Genomic DNA, 19685 nt, shown 5'->3' on the forward strand with positions numbered 1-19685 from the left:
GAGAGCTCAAGTATAACTTGCTCAGGGGTTGCACCCTGGCTATTGTCCATTTGTTATGCAAGGCTTTGAAAGGCAGTTCACCTGAGCAGGTGATACGCTTGTTTTCAGTGTAAACAACTTGGGACCTATATCTTGTTTCACTTTATCTAGGTTAACTGCCAGTCCCTGTGAACCCTGATTTGTAGAGGAAGGAGGAAAAGACTGTGGAGAGATGCCTGCACAAGCTTATAACAGATGAGTTTATGCAAATTACTCAAGGTGCACCCCTGGTGGAGGAATTAGAGAAGGGTGTGGGGGTGAGTGCTGGTCAGGAGCAGGGCTAGCAGAGCGGATGGCACCTGGCCTGCAGCCCTGGCTGCACCTGCACAGTGGGCACCTGCCAAGGCCAGGGGGTGGTCAAGCTCAGTCTCCCACACTGCATCTCACGCATCATGGGAGACAAAGTTTATACCTGCAAACCTTGGGAGTTAAGTGTACCACTGGAGAGCCCCTAGCTAGGAGAGGTCCTAAATTTTCTTACCAGCAAAGTTTTAAGACAACCCATGGTCAGAAACAAAGGCAATAGATTCTGTAGCGGCGAGTAAAAAGTAGTTTAGAATACTCTAAGGGAGGAAAAGCAAAATGGACAGCTGGGAGAGCTTGTGCCTGGTTGCCTCTGTGTGCTTGGTGGGGGAAGCCTATACTTATAAATTGAGGACCCAGGTGATGAGGGGGATGCAGAGATAAACAAGAGAACCCCGCTTCTGCTTGGGAGGGTGGACAGACCTCTGAGTGCACGCCTAAGTTCCGAACCCTGGCAGCCCCTGCCGGGCCTCTGGTTTAAGAGATGCTGCTCCCCAGTGCAAATCTTGATGTGCGGGCATACACTCCTGTGAACTTCCGTTAGTGACCCCGGAACACCAGCAGTGCTGACCCTCTTCCTAGATGGCTCGGTGTGTCATCCTGCCAAGGGACAGAGAATGAGATTCCAGATCAAGAAAACTCTCACTAAGTGCAGCTGTTTCCCTGTTGCAGATGGAGACCCCAAAGCAGAGTCAGGCCGGCCCCCGACATTGGCAGGGCCAGGCAAGGCCACGAGAGGAGGCCCACACATGTGACGTCCAATACTGAAATACAAGTTCTTCAGCCTCGCATGTGGGTAAATATGTCTTCATAGCAACAAAGCTGAGGGGAAAGTGAACTCTGTGGTTTTAATATAACTGAAAGTGGGCAAAGATTTTTAAAATATCTGGATTCCTTTATTCTTGCACATTTGTGGGTGTTCTGTTAACTGGCTGACATGTTTAAATGAATAATATAATTAATATACAATTCATGTATAATTATATATTTAGTTATAAAATTAATGTTCCTTGCTTCCATTTCATAAAATTACTGATTATGTTCTTATACTATTTTCACATAAATTGTGTCTTATTGATGCCAAACTGATTACCTTTCTTAAATCTTAGTTTTATCTTTTTTTGTGTCAGTTTGGAGAAATGTTGCTCTGTGGAGGCCACAGCAATTATGATTGTCAATAAAATTCTTAACTGAAACTTCAGTTTGGAAATGGGCCATGAATCCTATATATCAAACATTGTAATTGGAACACTCAGGATATATTGTCATCACAGACACTCTCACAGCTATTTTTATTTCATTCTAAATCACTGTCATTTATATCACAATTTTCAAAACCTCTTAAGCCAATATTTTTTAAAAATCTAGATCCGCGCAGTAACGTAAGGAGGTGATGCCATGTTTCATGTATATTTTGTGTGCACCTACATATACACACATTTAAGAGTAACAGGAACTGTGTGAATAGTGCACTAATTCAGGAGTAATCCCAGAACTGTACATCGGAACAGAACCAACTGCATTCAGGCCGTGGGAGAGGAGGTCTGGGAAAGCTAGTTACCTTCCCTCCCTTCCAGGAGCTTCTGCTGTCGTCTCCCTCACTCTTCAAGGAAGTGTCTGAGTCTCTTGTGAGCACTAGCACACCCTTTGGGTGTGGTTACCTTTCGTTTGGGGAACACAGGGCAAAAGACAGAGGATTCTTTGGGCCCTGAATGGTTAGTCACCAGTAGATAGGTATTCAGGGCAGCATGTTGGACTGAGCTAATGTTGAGTGCCATGTGCTGGGGGGCCTTCTAAAGTGGGCCCAGGGCCACCTGTCTGGTTCTAGGGCCAGGTCCACACTGTTTGCTTAGGAACCATATAAACAGTACTGTGGTTTGTGGGTGAATGGTGCCGCTCCAGCAGATATGCTCACACCCTAATCTCCAGTACCTGTGAATGGGACCTCTCTTGTAAAAAGCATCATTGCAAATGTGTTACATTAGGCATCCTGAGAAAAGGTGATTCTGGATTGTCTGCATGGGCCCTGAGTACAATGACACGTGTCCTAATAAGAGACAAGTAGAGGAGGGAGAGAGTGAGAAGTGGGGCAGGCCTTGTGAACATGGAGGCAGAGACTGGAGTTCTGTGGCCACAAGCCAAGGAGTGCTGGCAGCCATCAGAAGCTTGATGAGGCAAGAAAGGATTCTCCCCGAGAGACTTCAGAGGAGCACCGCCCTGCCGACATCTCGATTTCAGACCTCTAGTCCCCAGAGCTCCGACAGAATCAAGTTCTGCTGGTTTAAGCCATCAAACTTGTGGTGATTTGTTATGGTGGCCTTTCGGAAATGAGGGCTAATTACAGTAATTACTAATAATGTCAAGCTTTTGTTAAACTTGATTATGTGCTGGGCACTCTGCTAAGCTCTTTCGATAAGTATTTTCTCTTTTAAACCTCACAGAGCCTCATGACATAGGTGCTGTTCTTACTCCCAACTTTATGGATGAACCAAGTGTGGTTCAAACAGGCAAGGTCGCTTGCCCAAGGCTATGGCTAATAAGCTCGGATTTGAACCCAGGTCTCTCCAACTTCAAAGATCTCCTTTAAGCACCAGAAACTTCCCTGCCTAGTCGTACATCCAGCTCAACAGAGAGAAACCCCATGCTTGGTGGTCTCTGGCTGAATGTTATACGTTCTTTGTCCCCTTACTTCAAAAGAGGCCTAATTCTTTCAGCAACCTCTCTCCCAACTCTCAGCAATTTACTGCCACCTCAGAAACAAGATATAAATTACAATCGACCATTTTCCTGAGTCAGTAGATCAAGGAGACACTGTTTCTGTCAGAAAGAAACATTTCAGGCACACACAATCACACAGCGTTCTTTGCATTTATCTGGCCTCTGGAGCATTGGGTTTTTTGTTGTTGGTTTTTGTTTTTTTTTGCAAGGGTTGCCAAGATGAGTCAGAAATCTGGAGAAACTATTTGTCCTTGAGGAAGGACAGTGGTCAGGACCAGGTTTTGTTACTTTTTGCTGATTTTCAGTTTGTGTGAAAACTAGCTCACTGTCCCAGGAGAAATGGTAAGAAAGAAAAGTGTGTTTTCCCAGGACTTAAAATACTTAGAGCGCTAAGTTATCAGAACGCCAACTGGAAGCTGATAATGGCATGATTTAGGCCATAAGCATTTCTTCCCTTTTCAGCTTTTCTTCTCTTTTGGGGAAAAAATCATTTACGTATAATCTAAACTTTTTTCTATTTATTTATAATTTAAAAAATTTTCAGTTACAGTTTACATTTAATGTCATAATAGTTCCAGGTGCACAGTGTAATGGTTCAATATTTATACAATTTACGAAGCGGTCCCCTGATAAGTCTAGTGCCCACCTGGCACCACACACAGTCATTACAATATTATTGCCTATTTTTGCTGTGGTGTATTTTATATCCCTGTGACTATTTTGTCACTACCAATTTGTACTTCTTAATCTGGAAGGGATTATTTTCTGCTGACAAGCCCCAAAATTGTGTGTGTGTGTTGGGGGTGGGGCTGGATGTGTTGGTTACTTTTATTTTTCTACCCTTTATTTCTCTTTCAAACAAAGTGTACCCCACTGTACAGGTGGAAGTATTGAGTCTTGGTGAATCAAAAGGATTTTCTTCAGGATAATTCAACCAGACAGGCTTCATTACAAATGCTGTGCTTGGCTTCTCAAGAAACTGTTCCATTCGGTGAAAATGAGAGCTGTTATACAATGAGTTTGGAGGCTAATTTTAAAGCAGGTCATGTGTCCCTCCTGTTGCTCTGACCCAAATATGAGACAGGGACTCGAAGTTGCATGCAGAGGACACCAGAGTCAGTCAGGAGGCCCTACAGGAGCAATTTGATTGATTACGGGAATGCAAGCCTCCTTTTTCAGCCTCTGCAAGGCCTCTGCACTTGGGGCTCACCCGCTGTTCCAGTTAGGGCACTGCCCAGGAGACCTGAGTCCAGAGGCAGGCCTAGGGCTGACCTTGGGGCATTGTTCTCTCTGTACCCAGGTCCCCAGAGCAGTAAAGAGATGCTAATCTAACCTCTGTCTCAAAGATGGCTTTGTACTGCACTGACCAACCACAGCTAATAAGGTTTGAAACCGGGATCAAAAACATTCTCTTGTGTCAGGGGCTGATGATGAAGGTGAAGGACAGCTGGGTTGCTGACAAACCTTAGGTGGTCCCAGGCTGAGAAGGGTTAATGCAGACAGAAGGTGCTGGCCCCATAAAATGGAAGTTCACACCAATTTCACTTTTCTGACCCATTTCTTCCAGCCCAAGGCTCCGGTGCACACCCACCGGACTCAGGGAGCTCCTCTCTCTCATTTCGCTAAACAAAAACCTGCTCCCAGACAGCAGTCCGATCGATTCATTCACAGCAAGGAGAACGGGCAAACAAGCAGGAAACAGGCTTTTCAGGAGCCTTTGCATTTTGAAGACTTAAAGGAAAAGGAATGGGTCTCTGTGCATTTTCAGATGTCAGCAAAGTTAGGTAAGAGGGGTGGGACAGCTCTGGGAGGGCCAGGGGGCAGCCAGAAAGTTGGGGTGAAAGCAGGACGGCAGGCCGTCATGGAAAGGGGTCCAGTGGCAGATGGAGGAGACAGTGGGAGCTAAAGAGGCAACAAGCAGGAAGCCTGGAACCGAAAACTCACACTGGAAGTTACCTGCTTTTTCCTCAAGTAAAAGAGTCAAGAAAAAGATGTATGTAAAACTCACATTTATACTCCCATCCATCCATCCATCCAAATGAAATTGCATTTACCGTGTTCCAGGCATCAGAGAGACAGCCAGGGACAAGATATATACTGTTACCCACTGCATGGAACCATGGAACTTCCTATTTAACTAGTGGGTGAGCTAACAATAAACATAATTTCAAGTGGTTGTAAGCTTTCTGGGAAGAAAAACAACAACAGGGCAAGGAGCTAAGAGAGTAGGGTGAGGAAACCGAAAGGCAGTTGGGGTGGGGTAGCTTTGGGTGAGGTGATTAGGACAGACTTCCCATGCAGGGTTAGCAGATTTAGCAAACAGAAATATGGGACTGTTACAGAACAGACCGGGGTTGGGGGGAATGCTGAACGATATAAAAGACCCCTCCCTTTTTCTCTGGGGGGTTCCTCCCCACCTACTGGGTTCATTTTGCCCACTGCCTGAAGAAAGACATCTCTTAATATCAGAGGTCAGTGAAAAGGAAAGGAACTTATTATTTATTTGAAATAATAAAAACTAAAGTTCTCCACAAACACACACACAGTCCTCCCGGCATCCTCCATGTGGCAAAAGGGAGCACTTCCAAAGCCTCGTGGTCCTGACTCTCACCCAAGCCATGTGGTCCCAACCAAGACATCAAAGCCGTGTGGTCCTAAACAGATGTGTGGTCCCAAAAAGACAGATGCCCAGTGACTGTTGCACCTCTGTTTAAATTCCAGCGTTAATCTTCCTCTGCAGCCCCATTTCCGGCTCCTCTCACAATTGGCCACAGCTGCCGGCATTCTGGGCAGATGTGGCTTTGTGGTGTGGAGCCAATTATCTCCAAGCTCTTCTGGACCCCCTTACAAATCCCTATTTGGGCCCCCCTCTTGGCTGCACCCTGTTACAGGACCCCAGTTAAGTTTGAGTTTCAGAGAAATGATGAATACATTTTTAGAATAAGTATGTCCCATGCAATATTTGAAACATAGACATACTAAAAAGTATTTGTCATTTACCTGAAATTCAAAGATAACTGAGTGTTCTGCATCTTGTAACTCATAGGGTCCTCCCTGCCCCCGCACGCACCCCCATCCCACCCCCAGTGACTGAGATGCAAGAGTGCTCCTGGAGAATACACAGAAGGGCAAAGTTTTCTGGGCAGAAATAAGCTTGGCTTGTTCAGGAAGAAGCCCTGTGTGGCTGAAATAGAGGGAACGGGGATGGTAGTATTTATGACCCCATGGAGGTGGGCAGTGGCCAGATCGTGGGAGGCCCCAAGCCAGTGTGAAGTTTGCATTTTCTTCTGACCTGTGGAATTTTAAGGCACGCCATCAGCACTGCAATTACTTGTTTCCATGAATATTCCAGTTTAGTACTGATTCCCTCAAAGCAGGTCCACTAATATTGCTTTAAGGCCAGAGGTTAGGATGGGAGAGTAGGTGCCTCTGCCCTGGGGGAAATTGAGCAGTATTTTCCCTAAATTCATTTGGCCTCCACCCTCTCTCCATCCTCTTCACTATTGTCTTCAGTATTCCTAGCACTGGACAGAGTCTTTCATTTTACCAAAAGAAATGAGTTTAAAATTCTACTGGGAAAAGAGACTTAGGGACAGAGATTCTTACTAGTGTGTAAATGACTACTGGGATGTATTTTTCAAAGTAAGGAAGAGGAAAGCATGTATAGGTCAAGGAAAGATGGGACAATAGAAAAGTGAAATTTGGGATGCTGATGTCAAGTGCTGGCAACCTGCCTAGTTTGCCTAGCTGTGACCCTAAAGCCAAATGTTGGCTCAGTCAAACTGAAAACCAATTCTCTCCCCTTTCTGTGTTGAGATGGCAAAGAATCTCTCATAGAAGAGAGATTCAGAACCAGGCTGGCTGCAAACTGATACTGCCAGATGGCAGAGCAATCAAAATATTTAGCTGTAAAGCCCACACTGTGTTTGGGGAAAGGCTGAACTTGCATTCCCGCTGCAGACCTTAGTGGGCTCCCGTCTGATAATGTTTCCTGGTTCCTGTCTGCCATTTGCCTCAGTGACTCACGGAGTGACTCACAGCTGTTTCCAGCAGCTTGCTCCTTGTGAGGATTTATCTAGCAGAACCAGCCCTCGCTCTGGCTTTCTAGTGAAAGATCCCCTATGTCAAAAGGGAGTCTTGACTTATTTCTGAGAGAATGGCCCTACCTTACTTTCTACGTGTTGTGGGGTTTTCAAACCCAATGCTAACTTTGCGAGGTAAGCAGAAAAGTAACCACATCCTCTGTTGTATAAATGGAGAAACTGGCTGTGAGGGGCTTGTTGCCCTGGGTTTCAAGAGGCAGAGCATGAACTTGGACCTTTGACTTGTGTCTTTTCCAACACACCAGGGGTTGTCAATTCATTTCAAAGTTACTTAATGACCACACAGCTACCTGCTGCCCTCTGAAATAAAAATGTTCTTTTTCTATAAAAGCGTTGTTTAGAAACCAGGAACAGTGTGGGGAAAGAAGGTGCCTCCTATCGAAAAGCATTTACATCAGAGAGGTTGAATTGCTTGGGTAATAGACTGATTTTTTCAAATATGTTTAATGACCCTCACCCAATATACAAATACTAAATGTTTGTGCAGGAACTTTGGAAAAGTTAGAAAAACACAAAGGGAAAAATAAAAGTCACTTGTAATTCTCCCAGACATAATTGCTGTTGATGTTTTGATATGTGTCCTTCCTTTTTCATATGCACGTGTGAGCATACTTTAGCCAACTGGAAAAAATGTGGAATAAGCTGACTGATAACTTGCTTTTTCATTTAATGATATTTCCATGGCCATTTTCTCATATCATTAGCATGTTTCACAGCATTTTTGAATCACAGCATGCAAAAAAAAAAAGGCCAAAATGAAAGGCAAGAAACATTTGTTTGAGATTTAAAAAAAAAGCAAACAAGCTATTCGGGAAACATTGATTCAAGCAGAAGGCAAGTCATGTTCCAGTTGGGAGGTGCAGGCAAGGGGCACGCATGAGAAAGGGAAGGGGGCACTACATCAGTGAAAGGAAGGAATTTCTGTGGGTGCAGATAAGCTAGCACAGTGACACCAATGCTAAAGAATGCTTCTGATTTTCAGTCTCGTGGTCATCAGTTCAGTAGTTATAATATCTGCTTTCTTGTTATCCTTGCACACGGTTCTTTGGGACGCAGCTCTGCTCAGGCCCAGCCCAGCTGTGATTTCGTCCAGTTTTAACATCCAGAGTTTGGAGGCCTGAGCAGTGCAAGGCGGCTCTTCTGGGCTGGCAGGCCTGGCTCCATTACACAGTGGCTCCTTCTATATCACGTTTTACATATTTTATGAATGATGTCCGTAATTTCCTGCACCCGTTGGCACTTCTACATTGTTATAATTTTTTAAAAAATGAACACCACCACAGTGGGCATGTTTAGTGATGTTTCCACCCAGTGAGTTGTCTGAGTCTTTGTCTGAGAAAAATTAAAGGTGGGGAAGAAACAGAACGTTAACAGGCACGAGTTTGGTTTTCGTCTGTTGAAGGGAGATCAGTGAGGCTGCTGATTTCAAGTGTCTCCTCCGTAAAGGTCACTCCGTTCCCCTGTGCTCTTAATTCTGTTCCTTTAACTTGGCTTTCAGACTATTCATCATCCCATCTGCCCCGCAGCTCCTTCTGAGCTTTCAGCCCGCAGCATTCCCTCGCCACCTGGGAACCCACCTCTGAGTGTTTTCTGGGACTCACTGGGGGCCTGAAGAATTATTTCTAAGAGGAGCACAGGAAGAATCCTTGTCGCTATAGCTGAAATGCCTACAAAGCTGTTTTGAAAACTACTGCATCGTTTTGCCTGTGGGTACGCTGCACACCCATCTGTAACTGCCTCCGGAAGTGACTGTCAGTTCAAAATCACTAACGAGAGTGTGAACTCTGGGTTTCTTTAATTTCCTAGCCGGACTAAGCTGCTATCTCTCCATTCCCTTCTCATTAGGCACCATGAGTCTCTAGTTCTAATAACAACTAGAAAAACTGGGAAGATCATTATTCCCAGGCTATAATTCAAGAAACAAATAAGAGAGGTAAAAAAAAATCTAGTAAGGTTCAACTGAGTGCCAAAAAACCAGAAAACAAAAAACTTATTTGTTGCAGGATTCTAAGAGTAGTTCCTGATGCTGTCTTTCACTTTCACAATTATGTCCGTCTTAGTTCTAAATATGAATGGCACAGAGCAGCAAAATTTATACATTAGTCATAAGAGAACAGACAGCCCTGGCTGGGGTGGCTCAACAGATTGATTGAGTGCCAGCCTGAGAACCAAAATGTTGCCGGTTCGATTCCCAGTCAGGACATGTGGCTGGGTTGCAGGCCAGGTCCCCAGTAAGGCGTGTGCGAGAGGCAACCATACATTGATGTTTCTCTCCTTCTCTTTCTCCCTCCCTTCCCCTCTATCTAAAAATAAATAAATAATCTTTAAAAAAATAAGAGACCAGACAGCTCATTAATTCTTAACATTGGTGGGATTTGACTGTTCACCATCATATACTCCATTCCAAAATATACCTGGGTCTGCTTTTCTGAGATGATTGCGGTATCTGATAAACTCAGGGCTGTTAAAAAACAGTGCCCTTCTTGTGTGTGACAAGGTTACAGCCAGGGCCCCAACCCCCCCTGCCCGCCCCCCCCCAGGCACACAGAGGACACTCATCATCTCATGTTCATTCACAAATTCATCTGTTCAAGTATTTGTCTTTCCTATGTGCCAGGCCAGAGAGAAAGCCCTTGTCTTTCAGGAGGGAGACAAGTAAATACCTATTTAACAATGACAATGTTACAAAGAAAAATAAAAGCTAAGTAAGAGAAAGGAGTCTGTGTTGGGGGCGTGGTACAGGGGTGATACTTTAGATCTGGCAGTTAGGGAACGTCTCTTTGGGGAGGTGGTGATTACGTGGGGGGCAGGTCATGGAAAGAACTACCTGGGAAGGAGCAGCAGGAGAGAGGCTTCGAGATGGGAAAGGCTCCTTGTGAGATCTGGCAGAGGCGGGGCAGGGCCGGGTGGCTCTGGGAGGCCTACAGGTCAGGGAAAGATTTAGGATTTTATTTGCCATTTAGTGATTGTCTAGAGGTGGCTCCAAGGCGGAGGGAAGCTAGTGGCCCCAAGGGTCCGTGCTCTTTCCCAAGTACCCATTTATCACAGACTCTCGGTCCCTGAACCCCGCAGGGACGACCCTGGGTCCCAAGAAGCTGGACACATTAGCAGGGGCATCCAACCTGTGGCCCACAGGGCCCAACACGAAATTGTAAATTTACTTAAAACATTGTGACATTTTTCTTGTGATTACATGTCATGATGTAGTTAATGTGTGGTCCAAGACAACTCTTCTTCTAGGGTGGCCCAGAGACGCCAAAAAGTTGGACACCCCTGGTAGGGATTCCGGGGAGAGGCTCTGGCTCCTGTAAAATGGTCACGGCAGCCACCAGGCCCGTCCTCTTGGCGGTTTTACAGTTCAAATGAGCTGCTCTGGCATCCTGGGTCTCCTAGGATGAGATTTTTAATGGAAGCTGACTTCATTCCTGCTATGCACCACTGCACCTCACAACTCGTACGTGGGGATTAATCCTTTTGAGTCCTCTCAGTAGACCATGGGATCTATATGCATTCCCTGCAATCCTGGAGAGTCATGATGAGTTTGGGAAGGTGAGGAAACTTGGCGAGGTCATATGGTGTTGCAGTCAGTTTGGGCTGCTATAAAAAAGTACCACAGACTACGTGGCTTACAGACAATGGACGTGTATTTTGCACAGTTATGCAGGCTGAAAGTCTGAGATCAGGGTGCCAGTGAGATCAGGTTCTGGTGAGGCTCTCTTCCTGTTGCAGGTGGCTGACTCCTCACTGCACCCTCACGTGGCAGAGAGCAGAGAGGAAGCAGCAAGCTCTTGTGACTCTCCTAAGGACACCAATCCCATTCATCGAGGGCTCCACTCTCACTCTTGTGACCTCCTCTGAACCTAATTACCTCCCCTAAACCCATCTCCTAATTATACTCTCACATGACTGGGAAAAGGTTTCAACATAGGAATGCTTTTTTATGTTTTATTGAGTATGCTATTACAGTTGTCCCATTTTTTTTCTCCCCTTTATTCCCCTCCACCCTGTATCCCACCTCCCACCAGCATTTTCCCCATTTAGTTCACGTCCATGGGCCGTACGTATGGGTTCTTTGGCTTCTCCATTTCCCATACTACTCAATCTCCCCGTCTATTTTGTACCTATGACTTATGCTTCTTATTCTCTGTACCTTTTCCCCTTCTCTCCCCCTTCCCCCTCCCCACTGATAATCCTCCATGTGATCTCCATTTCTATGATTCTGTTCCTGTTCTAGTTGTTTGCCTAGTTTATTTTTTTTTTTTAGGTTCAGTTGTTGATAGTGAGTTTGTTGTCATTTTACTGTTCATAGTTTTGATCCTCCTTTCTTAGATAAATCCCTTTAACATTTCATAAAATAAGGGCTTGGTGATGATGAACTCCTTTAACTTGACCTTATCCGAGAAGCACTGTATCTGCCCTTCCATTCTAAATGAAAGCTTTGCTAGATAGAGTAATCTGGAATGTAGGTCCTTGCCTTTCATGACTTCAAATACTTCTTTCCAGCCCCTTCTTGCCTGTAAGGTTTCTTTTGAGAAATCAGCTGATAGTATTATCAACATAGGAATTTGGAGGGGTCACAAACATTTAGTCCATGACACATGGTTATTGACTGATGGTGGGATTTAAACTCAAGATTTAACTGGCTGGAAAGCCTGTTTTTCTTACTCTGTACCACACTGTATAATCCTTCCTGAGTACTTCTGTTCATTCATCAAAACAGTCATTGATCATCTGCTGGGGTTTTGTGCTGTGCTGGGCATGCATTAGGGATGTAGACACAAATAAGAGAGAGTTCCTACACTCAAGTGTCATAGGCTCGAGTGGGCTGTCTAGAATTCCACTACATCTCCCAGAATGCAGTGAGGTTATAATGCACAGAGACCCACTCATCCCCCTCAACACCACTTTAGATTTTTTGGAACGGAGATCTGCCCTACTCTTCTCATTAAAGGACTTCGCTGGCTGCCAGCAGGATGGGCCATTGCTGTCGTGAAAAGCATCCATTGACCCACTGTCCTCGGCTGATGTTGGTACTACTGTACACAGTTGGATTTCACTTATATTTGGATCCTTAATTGTCACTGTAAAAAATTTTCAGAGATCACCCTGTCATGACAAGTTAACAGGACAAGTTGTTAACGTAGGTGCCTGCCCATCACTCACGGGTAGGTCAGTTGAAGGCAGCAGCAATTGCCAAGTCCCCGAGTGCTCACACAATTGTCCGAGCCAAGTGCAGGACCTGCACACGCATGGTGAGGGGCTGCAGCGCAGGTGGAGAACAGACTGCTCCATAACAGCTTCCAGTTGACTTCCTAGAGAATGTGTGAAACTTCCAATGATCTTACTCAGCTCGAAAATATCAACTACCAATTTAAACATATAGATAAAAATTCTAATGTCCTTCCTTATGCCTCAAAATAATCTGTTACAGTGTCTAAGATTATTTTCAATGTCAGTCCTCTGATTATTTCCTTCAGAATGGTTCCTAGAATTTGTAACTATTCTGTTTTTCTTCTAGATTGGAATTATCTTTTCACTGCGGTCTCCCCAGCAACTGGCGAAGTGCCCAGAGCAGGGTGCGCCCGTGTCCAGTTGTCCTAGAGTCGAAGCAGGGGTTGGGGGAAGCAGCGCGTTTCTGAGAAGCTATATACCTACCCATGGCCCAAGTGATGTGGAACTATCTTTCTTTAGTGTGTGGGAGAAGCTTAGACTGAAAACTTTTATTGTGATGCTGGAAAAAAAATAAGTTCTATGTAGTTGTCTAAATTACAGTTATCTCAATTTATCCAACTTTTTTGAGTTCCCTACCCAAAGCTCAACGAAAAATATTTTGGTGGAATAATTCACGTTGAGCAATAGAACTTAAAATCTGACACAAAATGACTGATGCACACTCTCTTTCTTGTTTCCTTACCAATTTGGTCTTTCTTCCTTAATAAGTAAGTGACCGCTACTGTAAAGTACTGAGCTAAACGCTTTATATTGCATTTCTGCATTTAACTTCAGGTGTCTGAGCTAAGCATGCATATTTCTGTTTACAGTAGAGGAAAGTGAGGTTCAGAAAAGTGAGGTTAACTCACTTTAAGTCCCATAGTAAATATTGGGTTGACCAAACGATGGCTCTAGTAGTGCTTAGTTGCCTTTTATTCAAAACAGTTTTGTTAGAGTGTATCGTGACAGCTGTTATGTCAGCCTGCATTAAAAAAAACCAAAATGGGTGAATTTTTGTGCAGCCATTTTAGTATGGAAGATACACAACATTTTTGGCATATTATGCTTTATTACTTCAAGAAAGGTAACATGCAACTGAAACACAAAAAAGATTTGTGCAGTGTATGGAGAAGGTGCTGTGACTGACTGAAAGTGTCAAAAGTGGTTTGCAAAGTTTCTTGGTACTATTGACATTTTGGCCAAATAACTCTTTGCTGTGGGGCTGTCTTATACATTGGAAGATGTTCAGCAGCACCCTGGCCTCTCTACCCGCTAGAAGTCAATAGCAGGAGGTAGCCAACATACGCAAAATATCCAAATCAATAGTTATTGGTGAAAATGAAAAATGTATCTTTCATTTTACAGAGAAAACTAAATGGACTTTTTGGCCGATCCAAGAGTAAGCCTTTATTCTTACAAGTACACTATGTCACCTCCAAACACACACAGATCCTTCAAGCAGATGAGCGTTGCCTGTGCCCTGGGACACACACCCTACCACACCCAGTTCTAAAATAAGGGTGGAGTTCAGGATCTACCTGGGGCCATAACAATGTCCCCCTTCTGGTGCCCTTTTAAGAAAGGCACTGTGCTCTTAAGTTTTGGATTCCTACTGCTCCCTTGAAAGACTGTGTGCGCCTTGGTCTTGGTCTTGAAATACACTTTACCCAGTACTCCTAGAGCAGAGGGCTGGAGCTCTACGTCAACAGGACAGGGAGCAGGCAGGCAGGTCAACCCCTGGTCACGTGGCTTTCTGAAGGGCTGACGAGCTTAGCACTTCATGAAAAGTATAGGAAGGATGAGGCTGTGGGAACCTGGTGCTGATGCTTTGTTTCACACAGGTACCTGTCTGAGTGCGAACACTGTCAAGGCGAAGGCGTACACTTTGCCTTGAAAAGTGCTGGCTTCCTTGAAACACTGTCAAATTCATCAGTCAAGGGAAATCCACATCCATGCCCATTATTTGAACAAAGAATACCAGTAGTAACACGAGTTGATATAATCACCATTGAATTTGTTGTTTACAAACCAACAAGGAACCCCACCCATGGCACATTCCCTCGTGTGTTGGGTTCCAAGCTTTCAGACTTCAGATGCCACGTCTGGTCAGGAGGGATTTCCAGCAGGGCTGAGGCCCCGGTTTCATCTGCACATCTGACAGATGATCCCACCAGCTCAGAACTGAGACGTGAGTCCCAAGTCTAAGTACAGTCACCTCCCTGCCCCTCCTTAGCAGAAGGGCATCTGGGCAGGACGCGTAGCTAAGGCTCAGTCTTGAAGGCATAATGACTACTTCCTCTGGGAACTCTGGGCAACCTTCTACTTACTTCATCAATGAGAACACCCAAATCCCATCCTCTTCCCCTTTACCTGTTATTTTGAAAATAAGCAGTTTCCCCCTGCACTCAATAGTTCAGTGGTATGTGCTGTCTCGCTGGCTCAGCCTTCAACTCATTTACTTGTGCCTCCTGTGCCTGAAGTGCTACCTCCCAGGCAACTTTTGGTCACCAACTACTGAAACCCAGACTGGCTTTGAAGGCTCGGATGAAGGCTACCCCTTCAAAGAGCTCTTCTTTATCACCTTGCAACATGAGGTCTCTCTCCCTGGACTCACAGCTGGTTTATATCAATTGCTTGGTGGTTTGCCACAAACCATCCTGTGTTGAAGTCGCCCGCAGGTACATTTGATCGAAGTCTAGCTAAGGCTCCTATGGGGACTGAAGTTGTTTCTCACAGATCCCCATTTGCTCGATACACTTGGCTCTGTCCTCTCTGCCAAGCAAAAGAGGATTTGGAGAGATGTTGCCTGCTTCCCTGGGATAGGGAAGTCTGGCCGGCTCATGAACATAAATGAGCATCAGGGGGCAGCAGGCGCTGTTCAGGAGAGTCTGGATGGTCTGCCACCACATCACCAGTTCCCGGGTCCCACTCTGCGTGTTCCTACAACTTCCAGTCTGGAGCCTAGGGTGTCTTCCACGACCCTGGACCACAAGCCAGGTGCAGAGAGCCTATACAAACTATGGCAAAAACTAGCCTGGGAACTTTCTCCCTCTGGGTTTGTACCATAAATAGATTGGAAAAAAGAACATGAAGTTCCTCAAAATGTCTAGGATGACAGAAGTGTGTTTTAAATCTACGTCTGGAATGAGAACTAGAGGCTGGTGGTGCAATGCCGTAAGAGCAGACAATAAACAAAGGTGAACACGACCTTCTCCATTGGGGACAATATTCTCCAAATGAAGAGTGAAGAGAAAGAGTGGGTTAGTATTTGAAGTCTCAGACCGATGAGGGGTAGGGGACATCTGTTTACAGTGAGTCCAGGCGAAACACACTGAGGCACGGAAACGACCTGTGGTGTGACTGCTGCCCTGCGGTCGGAACCTGAGAAACAATGACCAACTAAAGACCAGAGACGGAAAGCACAATCCTGTTTTCCAAAGGGGAAATAAAGCAGAACGTAGAACTCCAGAATGGTGGGTTTAATGTGGAACTCTGGCCGGATCTGGAATATAGATGGTGAACATTTTTACTCCTAACAACTGCTGGTTTCTTTTCAACTCCTGATTCAATGAAGAAAGTGTCATACCAAACTAGCTTCCTTCCCTTTCTGATAGGATTACCAGAGCAACCAGCCAATGAAATGGCAGTAAAACAAAGCTGATACATAGTTTAGAGGTGAACTGAGCAGAACAATCTTGAAGGTGACAGCTACCACTTTAATAGTTAGCTCTGTGCTAGATTAAGTTCAAGGGCATTTTATATCTGTTATCCACTTACAACCCTATAATGTAGGTCCTAACATTATTCTCAAGGTCATCCAGGTAGGATTTCCACCAGGAAATGTGGTCCCAGATCCTGTTTTTCCCATGAATGGCAAGGCTGATAAAGAGGGGAAATGGGAATACCCCTTTTCCATGCGGGTGAGTGAAGTTGCCCTCTTGGTTCCACTCGGACAGGGAACTGCGGACACACATCTCCCCTCGCTTTGCCCCTCACCCGCTCACTTCTCTGAGGGGAGGAGGGCAGCGCCTGACTGCCAAGACTGGGAGATGCCACTGAGCATGCTTTCTCAGCATGGTCAGGTCACCTGGGTGGACTTTGACATTACGAGGGGAGCTTGTAGTTTAAGTGGGTAAATTCCAGGGCTGATATTCACAACATTTGAATCACCAGTTCATCACCAGACCAGCATCAGAACAGAAGTAGGCCATAAGCCATTCATGTGGCCAGTACCAGCCTTGGAACACTTACGTAGTTAGGGTTACTGGCCTGAGTAGGGAGCCCTTACCTTCATCAATCTCCTCAGTAAAGACGGGCTATTTTAATTTCCTTTAGTTCGACCTGTATGTCCTGTTTTTTCAATTTGTTCTGGACTTAAAGAGGGGAAAGACAAGCTATGATTAATCATTACTACCAAAGCCCAATAGTCCTTTGTACTTTTCAGTTAATATCCCAAATACTACATGCAGTTTCTGATGACATTTTAAAGGCGATAATGACAAAATGAAAGGCATCAGAAGCCAGGATCAAGCCTATACACTAGGTCTGTGTGGTGTGCAGTCGCTGGAAGGAAATAGGGCCACTTACGTCATCACTCCCACCGTGGACATGGATGGACCTGAGAGCCCACAATGTGGTGGCTGGGAGGGGCCAGGATCTAGGACAGGAAAGCGCCCGAACTTTAGGACCTAGGAGGGACCTCATTATCTTAGAGTAGAGGGCCAGCAAACCAGGTGTTCTGTCTGGCGTTCTACATTAAAAATGTGTGATCCTCTGGTCTAGGCTTTGAAAAGGAACTCTGAACAGCCTGAGTGTGGGAAGAGGGAGCAGGAAGAGAAGGAAGAAAGGAGAAAGGAGTATTCTTAGAGCCAGGACCTTCTGAGGAAGAACTGGAAAAAGGCAGAGAGGGAAGAGTTGGGGTGGAACCACCTTGAAGCTTACTGTGTGGCGGTCCTTCCTCAGGTGAGCTGAGCACCAATGCCACCTTTTGAACGTAATTATTCACATCTATTTGGTGAGTCCCTAGAAGGTGAAGACGATGGATTTTTCTCTAGTTTTTCATAATTTGCAGCACAAAAACAACGTAAAATGCAAGCATAGGTAATCAAAAATGTTTTAATGATTAATTTTTGGACATTATTTGACAGTGTGGGTATATCCAGATGAGCTAAAGCACACTTTGACAGCACACTATTGAATGTTTAGTTTCTGTATTGAAATATGTAAAGACTTTCGCAAACCAGTACCTAGGAAGACATACATTTACAAATATACACATTCTAGAGTTGATAAGGTAAATGTAAACAGATGCTGTGACTCCTTCCAAACAGAAAACCCACAAGACTAATAAGAGAACCAACTGGTTCCCTATAATATGAATGTGCAAAATTAAAGCATGATATTTACATAAATATCAAACCAACAAATTAGTTTATACATTGTCAATGACTTTCTAAGATGTGTCATGAGTGGTTCGACGAATATTTCTTCCCCCAGTGGAGAAGGTATTCAGAGACTAAATTCTGACACCCCAAAATGACACACACATTAGTCCTTGTCGATCAGACCACTGCCTCACGGGTGCGAGACATGATTCCATAAGTAGTCTACTATTTTTAAACAAGCGATTCTAAACAAATTTTTATATTCTAAGCGGAAAAAAGTACAGGTGCTATTAGATTTACATTACACAAATGATCTCTATCCAATTTCCCAGTTCTCTTATGGTGTAGCTATCTGTTTAATTTTACCTTAATTTTTTTTTAAAGGAAGGTCCTTTTTCTTCCTTTTATTAATTTTGGTAAACTAGGCACATTTTAAAAAGAAGTCTGTGTCAAAACAGATAGCAGTACAGAAATCATTCCATATTTGGACCCCGGCCACCACTGCTCATCCACAGGACTCCGTCAAACGGTAGAGGACCCTCCCTCTCGGAAAGCGTGTCTCCTCTCTCTCTCGTGAGTGGAAAGCACAATGGGCTTTGTTCCCCGTATAAAAACACTTAGCGCTTCAGAAATTAAAAATGGCCTACTCATCCTGCACACTCCTAAAATCTTGAAGATAAAGAATATATATTTAAGTTTCATGAAGGCTGCTTTAGAGCCACCCCCACCCCATCTTTTTACATTATTAATAGTGGCACTCAAAATAAAAAAATAAGATCTGTTAAAAAGTTAAACTGACTGACTGTTCCACTAGATTGGAGCCTGCCTGATTTAAAGCCAATATTACAAAACCGAAGGTGCCATTTCTGATTTCACATGTACAAGTCACCTGAAATTATGTGTCACACGCTAGTTTCATAAATCACGGTCTTTGATTTTTCTAATCAGAGCTTTTGGAAACAAATAAAAATTTAAAATATACCCTAATTTAAACTAACAAGCTTTGGGCCCTGCTTTTAAATTTTAAGGCATGTGTGTTTCTCTACTGTAACATTGTATAAATTTACAATCACATGCATGATCTACAGTAAAAAAAAAAGTTTGGATTACAGTGTTTGTATATTGTGAATCACAATTCAGCACCTATCATGTTAAAACTAATAAGGCAACAGCAGTGTTGTATATACTACAATAACACGCCCTCTGCAGGGTAGCGCAGGGGTCGGTGAGAGCCCAGAAATGTTAAAAATCTTACGCCTACTTGTCTAATCGGTATACATTTTCTAGGGGTTTTGAACTGATGAAAGAGATCCTACGTGAGTCACACTATTGTAGGCCAGACTAGGTACAGCAGCTGTTAACGAGCATCGGGCACAACTCATACTGTGCTTACAATCAGACGACGTGGTTTGGAGGTCTGCGACTCTTCAACCTCAATCCTTCCGCTGCTTCCTTGGCTTCACGTTGTTTTCCAGGGACGAAAAGCTGTTGGTGTGTCCATTCACAGCAGCCACGGACCCGTTCTGGTGGTCTCTCAGGTGTTCTTTCCTCCGGGAGGCCCCCTTCTTGTTGTAAGTCTGAAACACAAGAGCAGTGGCAGCGCGGGACGGGGCAGGGGCTGTGTCTCTAACACCGCCCAAGTTTCCTCCCGGGACCCAGTGCTGTCCCGAAGGAGTTTCTGTAGTGCACCAACCATGAAAACTTTTTGTTTTGTTTTTGTGGGGTTTTTTTGGACCACTGGTTTAATCACTCTTCTGCTTTCTGAAAATCAGCCTAAAGTAAATTCACCGAGACATAGGCTGCAATATAAAACTATTTAAAAAATTAAACGGAAAATTCAATTTGTATTTTATTGTTGCTCCTTTCAGTCTGTAGATGGCAGAGGACAGGGGTTACGTGGCCCCATCAGTGTCTCTCTGTAGCACCT

At 44.5% G+C, this 19685-nt stretch overlaps 1 protein-coding gene and 2 long non-coding RNA genes across 3 annotated transcripts in view; 2 read left to right on the forward strand and 1 right to left on the reverse strand.

The window, feature by feature from the left end:
• The first annotated feature begins 535 nt into the window (after nt 1-535).
• Nucleotides 536-18028, forward strand: LOC118500214. Its single transcript, XR_004902770.1, has 2 exons — nt 536-1138; nt 17157-18028. It is a non-coding gene; the product is annotated as an uncharacterized LOC118500214 (long non-coding RNA).
• Nucleotides 3887-12607, forward strand: LOC118500215. Its single transcript, XR_004902771.1, has 3 exons — nt 3887-4102; nt 5125-5204; nt 12115-12607. It is a non-coding gene; the product is annotated as an uncharacterized LOC118500215 (long non-coding RNA).
• The window catches only part of ELOVL5 (ELOVL fatty acid elongase 5), a 77559-nt gene continuing 75351 nt past the window's right edge, over nt 17478-19685 (reverse strand). The window contains exon 8 of the mRNA XM_028509215.2: nt 17478-19335. Within this exon, the coding sequence (XP_028365016.1) occupies nt 19192-19335 (144 nt within the window). The 3' untranslated portion in view covers nt 17478-19191. The remainder of the gene's footprint in view (nt 19336-19685) is intronic.

This window comes from Phyllostomus discolor, chromosome 4 (assembly GCF_004126475.2).
Source record: "Phyllostomus discolor isolate MPI-MPIP mPhyDis1 chromosome 4, mPhyDis1.pri.v3, whole genome shotgun sequence".
NCBI classification, from domain to species: Eukaryota; Metazoa; Chordata; class Mammalia; order Chiroptera; family Phyllostomidae; genus Phyllostomus; species Phyllostomus discolor.